Source organism: Gymnodraco acuticeps, unplaced genomic scaffold (assembly GCF_902827175.1).
Source record: "Gymnodraco acuticeps unplaced genomic scaffold, fGymAcu1.1, whole genome shotgun sequence".
NCBI classification, from domain to species: Eukaryota; Metazoa; Chordata; class Actinopteri; order Perciformes; family Bathydraconidae; genus Gymnodraco; species Gymnodraco acuticeps.
Genome location: NW_022990513.1, coordinates 2,532,020 through 2,546,725, shown reverse-complemented (window position 1 = coordinate 2,546,725; position 14,706 = coordinate 2,532,020). Strand labels below are relative to the sequence as shown.

Below are 14,706 nucleotides of genomic sequence, written 5' to 3'. Positions count from 1 at the left end.
CTACACCATGTGCTCTGTTCGATGTCACGTGATCTTCAAATTTCTCCCTGCAGAAAAAAAAACATGGCCGAACTTCGTTTTATTCTCGGTGGAAAATGCCTATTTTAAAGTTAGTTTGGCCATTAAAATGCGTTTTGATGTCATTTGATGCGAGAAATATGAGTTGTTATTTCAGATTATGTGTGCAGTGGATGTACATGATCTTTAGTTTGCTAGTTATTACGAAGATTACTTCAGGAAATTGCGTCCATAGAACGTTTTCATTGTTACCAAGGTGGTTGCTAGGGACGCTGCTATCGATATTAATTCTGTTATGTTGTGTAACTGTTTAATGGTGTTATCTTTATTGCTACCCCCTTCCCCGTCAATGTATAGTGTTGGTCCACAGCGAAAACGTATTAGTTTAACAAACTCCGCATCTAAAGATACGTTATTTTCCCCTGTGCAATTCCAGTCTCACATCTCACAGCACATCGTCATTAACAAATACCGGAAACAGACCGAAAACGTTTTTTTTAAATAAAATAATACTTTATTCCGAGTGTGCTTGCTTTTCTCTTTGAAAGTCATCACATAACGGCATTGTAATACACGGTTCAGCTGCATTAAATATTACATATCTGCCGTAGTTCTGTATTTATAGAGCCCTGATGAGCAGACTTCTAGACAAACATGAGGAACTGAAAACGTGACGTGGATCATAAATATATCAGCCATTAAACAACATCTTACATTTCTTTCACACAATACGTCTCCTTGCAGTATCAACACTAATTCGGCTGACTTTTATATTTGATCCAATTGGTAGATAGGCTGTATTTACACCATAAAGGTGCAGAGCTGATATAAAGGGACACCAAGTGGTTAAAGCAGGTTATTGAATTTCATTATTTTTATTATTAGACATTAATAAGATCCCTATAAAGTATATTAATTACTCGTTATTCTCTACTAATAGTTAATTAAAGACTGTATATAATGACTATTTTGCACATCCCTTTCAAGATTTCAAGATTTGCTAAGGTTTATTGACATATCATATAGGCCTACACAACTATGGTGTAGTTCTGCATTGAATGAAAAACTTGGGTCGCAGGTTCCTCAATAGTGCATTACAAGACATCTATCAATATTTGTGCGTACCTCCAGCAATGTTAACTATGTTGAAGCACTTATTTTAACTGATATTATACATAATGTATTATACTCTTATAAGATGTATGTAGATATTTCATCTCCGGCCTTGTCAGGTATTGAACAATCAATAAATAAAGAACACAGAATTGTTGAATATAAAACACAGAATTTGTGTGATTATACTAAATGATTTACAAATAAACACCACTGCATATTTACAACTGTTACACATGCTGATGTAACGCAAATGTTCCAACTTGGGATCAATAAAGTATATCTTAAGCTGATCGATGGCTACTGCCATATTTGCAAAATGTGCCTCTGAACCTTGACAAGTGCATGTTTCAGGCTTATCAATTAATGTAATGTAATGTTATCAATTAACAACAGGGGTCACAAACATAAGACCAGCTGTTAAATAAAGCTCTTCTGACCTTAGCTGGCATGTGTGTATATATATTAATGCTGCCCATTATGGGCACAAGCAATTTTCACCCATTTATTAATTATATGTTTTAAATGTGAGTGTTTCCTATCCCCTAAACCTCCAGGGATGTACACAGTTTAATACTGGCAACTTCTTATTATGGGAAATACGAAAACGTCTTTTAAAACTACAACTCCCAGTAGAGACGTGCCATAGATAGAGAACATGTTGCGAAACAGAATAGCCAGCATGTGTAGTTCTGGGGATTGATTGATTGATTGATTGAAAAGTTTATTAACAGCTTGTATATTGGGTACAGTACAGTACAGCTCAAAACATACAATTGTTAAGGGGATGCAGACCAGAGAAAGACTTTCGTCTTGTTTACATCAGGGTCCCCCATTTCCAATTCATCATATCATTTAAGACATATAAGACATATTTGAAATACAGCTGGCTTATTTACAATTTACATACAGGTGTTTTTTTTACATACAGATTGCTTGTTTACAATTTTCATTTTAGATTTCGTTCTAATACATCCTAACCGGACATTTAAGACATACCAAGTCTACAGATATACAGTTAGTAACAGAGTCTAAAATGCGAGTATATACATAGATGGGGGGGGGGAAGCTGTCCATTGAACGACAGGTTGAGATTTGTACCATTACCGGGGCCAGTTTTGCAATGCTCTCCCCCGAAGGTGCTCTTTAAGAGAGGTTTTGAAGGTAAGTATAGTTTTACTTTCGGGGGACGGGGTGGGGGTGGGGGTGGGGGAGGGGGGGGGACGCGGTGGTCCCGTTCAAATCCAGTTTTGGACATTTTGCCGTCCGAGGCTCGGCGTAACCCTCGGAGCACACTCTCCAATCACAGAGCTTGAGGACTATCACGGGGTTTGTCAAACAGAGCACATGGTGTAGTCCAAACGATAGCTGGGAATTCTGGGTAGTGGAGTGTCTTCTGCCATCCTTTACTCCGAAAAAATATTTGTTCTCCGAATCGAAGGGGAAAAATACAAAAGCATTGCACACAATTTAAACCAATCAATGTTGTGTAATTAACAAGGATAATCTGGTGTTTTTTAGTCGATGAGTAGTGCAGATATCACTGTAAAATCAATCGACAGTAAGGGGAATACTTACTTCCGGGTGTACAATTCTCCGTTATCCAATGAGAATGGGACGCTCACATTGCCTTTAAGGGCAGTCGACACAAACGAACGCCGTGCTTCCATGAGCGTCCATAGAAGCATATGGACATCCCGGAAAGCTGAAAATGGACGCTAAGGGCCCCCCCCCTTGCGTTGAAAATGGACGCTAAGGCCCCCCCCCTTGCGTTGGAAAAAGCCGACACAGGACTTGACATAACGTCAACATAGGCCGACCTGGGAGTGAGGATGTGTTGCAACAGCAGGTGCAGGGGTCGCCAGCAGCACCATCGGCTGCAGTTCTTTCATCGCTATTTCATTTAATAAATCCTTAGACCTTTTAAGCCCATTTTTGATGTCCATTTTCTAATTCAAACAGAAATGGGAGTCTACAGAATGCACAATAAACAAATCCAGAATAGGTAGGCAGAGTGTGACGCTGTGATTGGTCTATATGGGGACGAATCACAAATCACAACAGACACATGCATTTATTTGACGTAGCCTGCGATTTTTTGTTTTTGTTCTGACATCACATACATCGCAGCATAAAAGTTCACAGTTTATAATTAAAAAAATACAATTATATATTTTTTAATTTTTATAAATAATAAAAAAACGTGTTTATTGGGGAGGGCAGGAATGTCAAATGGGACGGACACATCACTACTGTGCAGTGTGCACACAGTTCTGCCGGTAATGAATATTACATTTTGTGAGGAAACTTTTCCACCAATAATTCCAATAAGTATTCCAAAATGTATTCACTTCAGGTTTACGAAAGTAACTGTAATCAGATTACTCGTTTTTCAAATGTAACGCCAGCGGAATACAGTTAGCCTACTTTCTCTGGAAGTTTTTCCTTGTACGATGTGAGGGTCTAAGGACAGAGGGTCTAAGGATAGAGGGTGTTGTTTTTCTCATACTGATATTCTGAACAATCTGTGCTGATGTATTTGCTGTAAAGTGTCTCTACTGTAGGCTAATTTTATCATATGTACAGCACTTTGGCTCGACCAAAAATCGTTTATAAATGTGCTATATAAATAAAACTTGATTTGATTTGTGAATTTACTCCAGGTGGAACTAAAGTCTGATTTAAGACTTGATTATATTTCACATCATTCATCCACATCTGCAAAGTAACTAAAGGGATTAAATGAATGTAGTGGTGTAACAGTACAAAGTAGCAACCCTATGGTAGCAACACATTTAAATACTCAAGTAATGTACGAGTACTTCAAAATTGTACTAAAGTAAAGTACTTAGTTACTTTACACCACTGACAATTTACACAACATGCAGATTCACATGGGTCAAGCCAATGTAGGAAAACAATGTCCGTTCACATCCCGAGGACGAGGATGGTTGCCTAGCATCTCAACCATTAGCCTAGCTCCTGCTAACATATGATGTTTTTTCTCTCACATTTAAGGGGTCTCTCGATACTTGGGACTCCTTTTTATTTTTTTACAGCCATGAAAAAGTTCATTTGACATAAAAATGTATTTTTTATTTCCATGTATACACCAGGCCAATCAACTGTGGAGTTTGAGTGTATGGAAGAAACAAATCTGATCCTGATCCACTCCAACAAACTCAACTACACCAAGCTGAACAACACACACACTGCCCGGCTGATCGCTTCAGGTAGGACACACACACACACACACACACACACACACACACACACACACACACACACACACACACACACACACACACACACACACACACACACACACACACACACACACACACACACACACACACACACACACACACACACACACACACACACACACACACACACACACACACACACACAGTATGTAGTCTCTGAGAAGCTGAAGTCTCTGGTCATTGTTGGGGATTGCTAAAATGACAAACCTCTTCAGTGTTGCGTTGAGTTCAATGTCAACTTTAATGTCAATCTTTCAGTTTTTGTGGACAGACAGATCGAAATAAAGCCCCGGATGTTTTTTCTTTAGCCCCGGACAAATTCTCCCTCGATAATATAATGCATTAACCGTACTTTACCTAGAGGACGGTAGAATTGTAATTTCCCGTGTTCGGTGAATGCAACAGAGGCAAGACACCACCAGACCAATCAGAGAGTTGCATGGAAATAAACGTGTTTTATTGGCTGACAGGTACGTACTGATTGATTGATTGATTGAAAAGTTTATTAACAGCTTGTATATTGGGTACAGTACAGTACAGCTCAAAACATACAATTGTTAAGGGGATGCAGACCAGAGAAAGACTTTCGTATTGTTTACATCAGGGTCCCCCATTTCCAATTCATCATGTCATTTAAGACATATAAGACATATTTGACATACAGATGGCTTATTTACAATTTACATACAGGTGTTTTTTACATACAGATTGCTTATTTACAATTTTCATTTTACATTTCGTTCTAATACATCCTAACCGGACATTTAAGACATACCAAGTCTACAGATATACAGTTAGTAACAGAGTCTAAAATGCGAGTATATACATAGATGGGGGGGGGAAGCTGTCCATTGAACGACAGGTTGAGATTTGTACCATTACCGGGGCCAGTTTTGCAATGCTCTCCCCCGAAGGTGCTCTTTAAGAGAGGTTTTGAAGGTAAGTATAGTTTTACTTTCCTTTACAGTTGTGGGAAGAGCGTTCCACCTTGATGTGGCATCATTGCGAAACGTGTATTCCCCCTTTTTGTGCCAAATCTGGGTTTCACATGATTTGTGGAGCTCCCTCTGGTGTTATGATCATGGTATTCCTTGACCTTTGGGAAGAATTTTGACATGTACATGGGTACCATAGAGGTGTAGTGGATCTTGTAGACCAGGCCCATTGCAAGTAGCTGTACTCTGTCGTCTACTCTAAGCCATCCTAGGTTGTCAAAGTGGGCAGAGGTGAGGTGGGTTCTAGATGAAAGGTCAAGCAGTAGTCTGACCAGTTTATTTTGCGATGTTTGAAGTTTTATTTTTAGCGCCTTGGAGGTGCTATGGTACCATGACGTGCAAGCATAGTCATAGTACCCTTGAATGAGTGCTCCTGCCAGAGTTTTCAGGGTGTTTTTGTTTACCAGAGAGGAGATCCGGTATAGGAATCTAGTTCTTTGATTGACTTTTTTTATTACATTGGATGCCATTTTGTCACAGGAGAGGTTTGCCTCAAGAATAGATCCTAGGTATGTAATTTCCTTCTTACTTGTGACAATAATGTTGCCCACTGCAACTGAGAAGTCGTCGGATTTGCTGAGATTATGTTTCGAACCGAAGAGAATGGACTCTGTTTTACCCAGGTGTAATGATAATTTATTATCGGCGAGCCAGGTGCAGATTCTGCCGAGCTCGGAGCTGAGGGTTTTTTCAACCTGCAACCTGTTCCTGTCAGAGACCAGCAGGGCTGAGTCGTCCGCGAACAGGAACAAGTTGCAGTCACATGCTGATGACATGTCATTTACATAAATTAGGAACAGTAACGGACCTAATATGCTTCCTTATGGAACACCACAGCTCACTGGGAGGGGGGGGACAGAGTACCGTTTACCTCCACCATCTGTTCTCTCCCCTCCAGGTAGGATTGCATCCAGCTCACCGATAGTTTATCAAAACCAATTGCTTTTAGCTTGTCAATCAGAATGGGGTGATTGACAGTGTCGAAAGCCTTTTGTAGGTCCAGCATCACCGTGCCGCAGTACTTGCCCTCGTCCACCTCTTGTTTGATGTGGTCGCTCAAATAAAGAAGGCATGTGTCAGTGGAGTGGGATGTTCTAAAGCCAGATTGAAATTCATAGATTAGTTTATTTTCCGTGAGGTACTTTTCGACCTGTTCATATACTATTTTTTCCATGACTTTCGAGATGGAGGTATGTATAGAAACAGGGCGGTAGTTGCCTGGGTCCAATTTGCTGCCCTTTTTGTGCAGGGGGGGTTACTCTTGCAATTTTGAAGTCTTTGGGTACTTTTCCCTGTTTTATGGAGAGGTTAATTATGTGAGCTATGACTGGTGAGATGGCGGTTGCTGTGTCTCTGAGGAATTTGGAGGGGATATTGTCGTGGCCAGTGGCCTTGTTAGGTTGGAGGGCGCTCAGTTTAATGAGTACCTCTGCTGTTGTTACCCTTGCTAGACTGAAATCATCTTTGCGTACCCCTAGGTTTTTGTAGTAGGTCATGATGTGATCTACTCCAAAAAGCCCTGAGTGGGAGGGTAATTTATTTACAAGAGTTGTGGCTGTGTTTGTGAAAAAAATGTTCAAGTACTTGGCCACATCCAGTTTTTCTGTGATGAGCCTGTTATCTGTCTTTATGTTTTAGTTAGAAAATCTCGTTTTGAGTTTTTTTACTGCAGCCAAGCTGGTTATTGAGTAATTTCCAAAGTTCACGGGGTTTATTTTTGTTTTCCTCAGTTTTGACATTGATGAAATTCTTTTTGGCAGTTTTGATCATGGAGCTTACGTAATTTCTTAGTCTGTTTCTTTCAATTTTTAGTTCAGTCACGTGGGCCTGGAGTTCACTGCTCGTGCTTTTGGAAAGCATTGACTGACTTTTATGAAACTCAGAGCATTTTTTGTCTCTGGTTTTCATGGCGGTCAGTATGCCGGAGTGCATCCACGGCTCAGCGCGATTTTTTACCCTGGTTGTTCTTAGGGGGGCCAAATCATTGAGTATTGCAGAGAATTTGTTTTTGAAACCAAGCCATGTTTCTTCAACTTGTGTACCACTGAGCTCATCTGACCAGTCCAGGCTCTCCAGTTCTAGGTTAAAGGCCTCGCTAGAGTAGTTTTTGAGGTCTCTAGATATGACTGTTTTGTGACAGCCGGCCCTTTGTTTTAGCTTTTTGCGGGTACAGAATATCATATAATGATCACTTAACCCGCATGCTATAACCCCTTTACTGGAGACCCTGGACTTGTCAGAGGTCAGAATGAGATCAATGGTAGTTTGTGTTGTTTCACATACCCGGGTGGGTTGGGTGATTAGCTGGCTGAAGCCGTGCAGATCACAAATCCTACTGAAGGACTTGAAGACGGACGTGTCTTTACGTTGCATATCCGTGTTCCAGTCTCCAATAATAATTGTCTCTACATCCCCCACATCAGCCAAACACCCATCTAATGTATCATAAAAGTCACTCTGTTTCGGTGGTCTATAGATTGTCCCGACTATTACAGATTTAGCATTGTCAAAAATAATTTCAACCCACACAGATTCAATATTTTCATGATGCAGGTCAGTACGGTTTTTGAAATTGGTGTCTTTATGTATGTACATGCAGACACCACCTCCATTCACGTTCCTGTCCCTTCTCACTACAAGATAATCTTCAATTTCAATCTCTGAATCTGTAATGGAATTGTCCAATTTGGTCTCAGAAAAGCATAATATGCTTGCCTTACCGTTCATGAATAGCTGCCAGAGTTCAGCCAGTTTGTGTCTCAGGCTGTTAGTGTTCAGATGAAAAATATGTAGTCCATTTTTGTTGCTTAGATGCACAATGTCATCAGCTTGCAGATATTTGTCTTTGTCCGTTACAGCAACCGGCTTGAGGCCTGCCGTGGTGTTTGGAGCGGTCGGGTGGTGGGGGGGGAGGGAAGCTCCGTTGTAGCTTTAGCCGTTGATATGCTAGCAGGGTGGCTAACAACATGGCGGATATTTGTTCCCTCGGATCTCGGTTCTCTTCCTCTCGTCACTGCCTCATGCGTGTCTGTCTGCCGAGGCGTCCCCGGGGGAATCTCGAAGTCTCCGTTAATTCCTCGGTCTCCGCTGTCTCCACGGTCTCTGTTGTCGCGTAGTTGTTGCTGCAGCGGAAGAGATGCTAGTTCTGATGCTAATTGTGATGCTAGCTCCTCGAGCCTGCAGGACTGGCTTCTTGTTTGCACCGGGCCCGGATTCAGATGGATGTCTCCCGCTAACAATAAGACCAAGACGATCATACTTCTTCGGTCTAGTTTGCCTGACGGGGGTAAGTACTTTCGCGTCGGGTTTGCAGTTAATAATGCATGAATGCGTGCACTTCCAAAAGCGAGGTGTTTCCTTTCCCAGCCGTTGAGAAGGTAAAAGTCATTGTGGTTCATTTTATCCCCGCTTTCATTACTCTCCTTCTCTAAGTGATGTTGCCTCATTGATGAGTTGAGGTAGGAGTCCATAATCCATATTGTCAGGAGGATGAAATATGTAAAAAATCGTGAGGAATAACCGCCAAAGCGGGAGCTCACGAAAATGCGACCACTCATAGCGAAACCGGAAGTCATACGTACCTCTCCTCTGTGACAGTGTTTACACTTTAAACTGTCAGCCGCGGACGCGGAGTTTCTGAAGATGGCAATTCTCAAGTGATGGCTCACACAACAACCCCAGAGCCACCACCTGAGCCAGGTGAACAAGGTATGTACATGTCAGTAAACTTACAAGTTATGCGAACATGTAAGCAAAGCATACATTATAGCTACGTTGACGTTACTTTGAATCGCGCGGGTAAGCTAAACCGTTAGCAAGTAGCTATAGCTAGCCAGATATATTAAATAAACACTTTGTCATGCAATCTAAATGTAATGTTTTTTAGCGTTACCTGGTGATTTCAAAGAAAGCTCTCTGGGAAATGTTGACTTACTGTTCAACATGAAGCTAGAAGCTACCTTACAGTCAGTGGCGTTTTTATATGTACAAAAGTGGTGGGGCACACAAAACTTAGATGTCTATATATAAGCTTCTGCAGTGAGGTTCATGGCTGGTGAGGCTGACTCTTCAGGTTTACAAATATTATATTTTGACCTAAATCTAAATATAATATTATTTTCAAAAGCTTTTTTTGTCTGATGCTTCAATTAATTTTAAACAGACAGTTCAACAAAAGGATACCCAAAAAATGTAATTGTATCATTTAAATATTGAATTGTTCTCTCTTAGTAAGATCCCATTTTCAATCAAATTGCAGTCTTACCTTGACATGAAGATGAAGTCCATTTGCCTATCCTTCTGGACAAAAATCTCTATTACTTTTTTGTAAAATTCATAAATTATAAATCATAAATCTGATCTAATCAATAGATTTATGATTCGAAAATTATAAAAGTAGGGTAGACATGTGGATATTATCCGGCTGAACAAAACGTGCATTTATCTAACAGGTTTGTTTCCCACAGATCTTATTTTGAGCTATTTTCTAAAATCCTATGGAGAAATATCATTGCTTTTTTGTGGAGGGAAGCCATGCGCAGTTTATTTCCGGGTTGTAGGACGCCTCACTGCAGCTTTCTCTCCTCCTCTTCACACACCACACTTTTCGCGGCACACGTACTTGTACAGCCAATCAGCTCTGAATTATGTGAGATGACGTATGGTGGGGATGGCAGCAGGGGCGGCGCCAGGGGGGAGCTAGGGGGTGCTGAAGCACCCCCCAGGATTGCCTAAGCACCCCCAATAAATATGTGTTTTTTTTTGTTTTTTTTTTAATTATTATTATTATTTTTATTAAATTAAATTAGAAATATTATTGATTACATCAATGCATATGTGAAATAAACACATTTTTGACCAAAAACATAAAGCCAACACAGGTGATATGATTAGGCCAATGGTCAGCACCCATTCGATTTTTGACCTACCCATAGGCTAAATTACTTTGTGACACTTGATTGACTTCCTGTTAGCTAGAGCGCCAAATGATTTGCTAACAGAAAAGTGAAAAATTGATCGTTTTTTAGTCCTTAAACGACCACGTGTGGACACTCAATCAAAACCAACTGAAAGCGAGAGGGATTCTGCACATAATAGGCCTCGTGAGTACAAGTAGCTTACTTCTGGGTCTCTGTGTTTCATTCAAGCCCTGCTCTGTGTGTGTGTGTGTGTGTGTGTGTGTGTGTGTGTGTGTGTGTGTGGTGTGTGTGTGTGTGTGTGTGGTGTGTGTGTGTGTGTGTGTGTGTGTGTGTGTGTGTGTGTGTGTGTGTGTGTGGTGTGTGTGTGTGTGTGTGTGTGTGTGTGTGTGTGTGTGTGTGTGTGTGTGTGTGTGTGTGTGTGTGTGTGTGTGTGTGTGTGTGTGTGTGTGTGTGTGTGTGTGTGTGTGTGTGTGTGTGTGTGTGTGTGTGTGTGTGTGTGTGTGTGTGTGTGTGTGTGTGTGTGGTGTGTGTGTGTGTGTGTGTGTGTGTGTGTGGTGTGGTGGCACGAGCCATTTTGTGTGCGTGCGTGCGCGAGCGAGCGAGAGAGCTCGCCTCGCGCACCAGTGGGGTATCTACCGGAGATCGTTGTGGTTAGCATCTGGTGCTAGCTAGCCAAGCTAATGGATATAAGGAGCTTTTTCAACAACAAGGTGGAGGGAGAACTCTCTCCTGTCAGACTGAGAGTCTCCGGTAACCTCAACTCAGGTGAAGTAAAGGACTCTCTCAGTGTTTAGATAGTTAACTTTAGTCTAGTTATCTCAGTGGGTCTCAAACGGTTTGTTTTAAAAGGGGAGTGATTTGTAAAATATCTATAAAGAAATAGAAAATCTGTTGACAGTTCTGTTTCGTATGGGTGTTGAGATGTATCCATAGATCTCTTAATGTTGCTCTCAAAGTGCACCAGATTGATGCTTTTAACTTAAATATGTAACAACAAATCTTCCCGGGGGAGCTAGCCCCCGGACCCCCCTAGAGGAGGTGAGGACCCTCCTAGAGGAGGTGAGGTCCGCTCCCCACTTGTAAAAATAGCACTTTACCCCTGCCTATATGCCGTGAGCTGATTATCGAGCCTTCATTGTAACAGTCGCGGGTGCACTGTGTGTGTGTGCGTGGGGAGTGTTGCAGTAGAAAATTCAACTGTAGCGCTGGTGCATTAATGGGAAACCCTAAATGTTTGAGCACCCTCTATGAAACGTCAAGCTACCCCACAGCACCCCCTAGAGAAAATCTCTGGCGCCGCCACTGGATGGCAGCACTATGCCCCTATGGTCATTATTTTTTTGCCACACACATTAAATAGGACAATACTCTGAGCATGCGCAGTGTAGTTTTTACAGTCACCATTGACTTAAACAGGGAGAGGGAGGGGCAGGATCGGGTTTTGTCCCACATGGCTCTAAACAGCCCAATAGGCACACACTGTAGACACTAATTAGAAGAACACAGACTAAAACAGCAATGTACAGACGAATCAGATGATTAAACATGATCTTAAAATATATTTTATATATTTTTTTATTTATTTTTTGCATTTTTTTGTAATCATTACTTTTAATACTTTCTGCTGACACTAGGTGGGGCTGTGCCCCACCTGCCCCTAATGACCAGTCGCCACTGCTTACAGTACACAGTTGATCCTGAGTCCTGTTGTTGCCGTTTAACTGGTTACACCGGGGAACTCGTGACGTTCTATAACGGTAGGAATGGGGCGTGTACTTTGAGGAGCCATTGTCGAATAACCAGGAAATACACATTTCGATCGATTCTTCTGTTGTTTACATTTATCTTTTGGTATATTTGGCTCCATAGGAACACTTTGATGCACATTCAGTACCAGTGTGTGAGGTTGTGGTTGCGATGCCGATATCCGGACGCGTACACCGAGGACTACAAAATGACAATGAGGTGACTGGGGATGTCTGTTCAAAACATTGCAAACGTGAATAAATCATTTCAAATATGTATTTGTCTCCGACTTTCATTTGTACATCGTTGTTAATGTGATGTTTAGTAGCTTTGATAGCTGTCCATACCTCCAGACAGCCTAAAAGTAAGACACAAGTCAGTGTTTCCCACAGATCTGAAATATACTTGGGGGGGTGGTGGTAGCGGGGGGTTGAGGTGACGTGACGTGCAACAACATTAACATTAACTTTGCTGTTGGTCGCTTGTTAGCAGACCCTTCACGCGATGGCAGAGCGAACAGGTACAGGCAGGGCCCATAGTGATAGCCCTATAGTTTAAATCTACTACCCACACATGAACATATGGAAATGGGTTACTATTTAAAAAGATAAATGTATTTATAAATGTATTTAGGAACCTATCCATGTGATTTTTAGTGGGGGTCGACCTCAAATCCTCTAGGGGGGTCCAGGGGCATGCCCCCCCGGTAAGATTTTATTTTTTATTTTGGAGTTAACTGCATCAATCTGGTGCATTTTGAGGGGAAAATAAAGAGACTAGATCTATGGAAACACCTATATTAAACAGAACTGTATACATTTCAATAATCATAAAATCATGGCCATAACCAAGAACATACCATTTCCAATATGAAAAAAACACTGAAACTTGTTTATTAATTTATTTTTGGTTCATTTATAGTTGTGAGTGTGTCTGTGCTCCTGAATCAGCCTCTCCTGTCTCCCTCCTCTCCCCCCTGCTCCTCTTTGAGGCAGCAGCAAAGACTAGTTTTCTCTCAACAAGTTTTAAAAGTGTATCTTACCTTTTTTCACCTACTTAACTTTTTATTTATTTATTCATGCATATTTTACTAATCACATTACATTTCATTTAGCTGACGCTTTTATCCAAAGCGACTTATAATGACCGATTACAGGGACATTCTCCCTGGAGTAACTAAGGGCTAAGTGCCTTACTCAAGGGCACACTAGTGGTGGTGTTCCTGGCGGGATTTGAACTCACAGCCTTCCGATCTTCAGCCCACCTCACTATCCATTAGACCAATCACTACCCTCTCAAATGGAAATATGTGTTTACATAAATGGTGACCACACCGTTTGAGACCCACTGAGAACTTAGACTAAGTTAACTATCTAAACACTCAGAGAGTCCTTTACCTCACCTGAGCTGAGGTTATCCCGAGCTTGAATGACACACAGAGACCAATCAAGGGCTTTGATTTGATCATGTCGGCAGGCCACATCATGTGGACAGCCAGTCACCCTGTGTGAGGCAGGCCACTTAACAGGCCAGAAGGAGGCGAGATCAGAGCAAGGGAGCGAGGGATCATTGTCCACAAGTTAATCGATCGCAGATGGCGTCGTGGTCACGGACAACAACAACAACAAAAAAACCTAAATGGGTCGCGAAATATACTTGGGCGGCCGTTAATATACCTGGGTGGCCCGCCCAAGTATAGTATATGTGTGGGAAACCATGCAAGTTGTTTACTCACAGCCCGAATGCAGCATCGAGATCCGTGGCCAGCTGTGATCCTCTCCGATTAACTTGTGACAGGACTTCTGTAGCTATGCTCAGCGAGCAAGGTTTTTATTAAATACCTCCATCCCTCTCATCACAACAAGACTACATTGTGCAGAAAAAAAACAACATAAATGAAAATAACCTTGCTGGATAGCTTAGAATGAAACAAACAAACTATCTTCCATGGCTGATAGCCGTTATTGATGTCACAGTAACGGCTAAACCACAGACAAGTCCAGCGGGGCACAAGTTGAATCCATATAATGAAATTGTTATTTTATATATGTATATACATATATATATATACAGGGTTGGGAGGGTTACTTTGTAAATGTAATCAGTTACTGATTACTGAATACATGGCTCTGAAAGTAATCCGAATACAGACAGTTAGGCTACGTGTCTTAAAAAAGTAACGTATTCAGATTACTTTTGGATTACTTTCTTTTTCCATCACAGATGGGTATGTTTTGGTGAACAGGAGACACAAAAAGCAAAAGGAAACTGAACGTGTTTTTACTGTTTTAATTAGGGATGTCCCGATCACCTTTGTTTGCTCCCGATCCGAATCCGATCATTTGATTTTGACAATCTGCCGATACCGATCTTTCCCGATCCGATCTTTATGCAATGCATTAAGAGAAAAAAAAGCATTAAAGTTGTCCCTTAAGGTTATTTTTTTATTTAAATGACAGTACCCAACTATCCATTCTATCCAACATGGATATAGCTTCTTTTTTTCACTGCAGCATTGGATCAGTTCAGTTGTGCAGCATTGGATCAAAACAAAATAAAGCTTATCGGTGGTCCACCACAAAATAACCATGTAAACAAATTGAGTGCAGATAGTGCAGTAACAAAACAAAAATAACTACTGGAAAGAGG

The 14,706-nt window shown here is 41.3% G+C and overlaps 1 protein-coding gene across 1 annotated transcript in view; it reads left to right on the top strand.

The window, feature by feature from the left end:
- The window catches only part of LOC117553272 (aminopeptidase Ey), a 152,876-nt gene that overhangs the window by 31,181 nt on the left and 106,989 nt on the right, over window positions 1-14,706 (top strand). Inside the window, exon 3 of the mRNA XM_034227145.1 lies at window positions 4,248-4,364. Coding sequence (XP_034083036.1) covers window positions 4,248-4,364 — 117 coding nt within the window. The remainder of the gene's footprint in view (window positions 1-4,247; window positions 4,365-14,706) is intronic.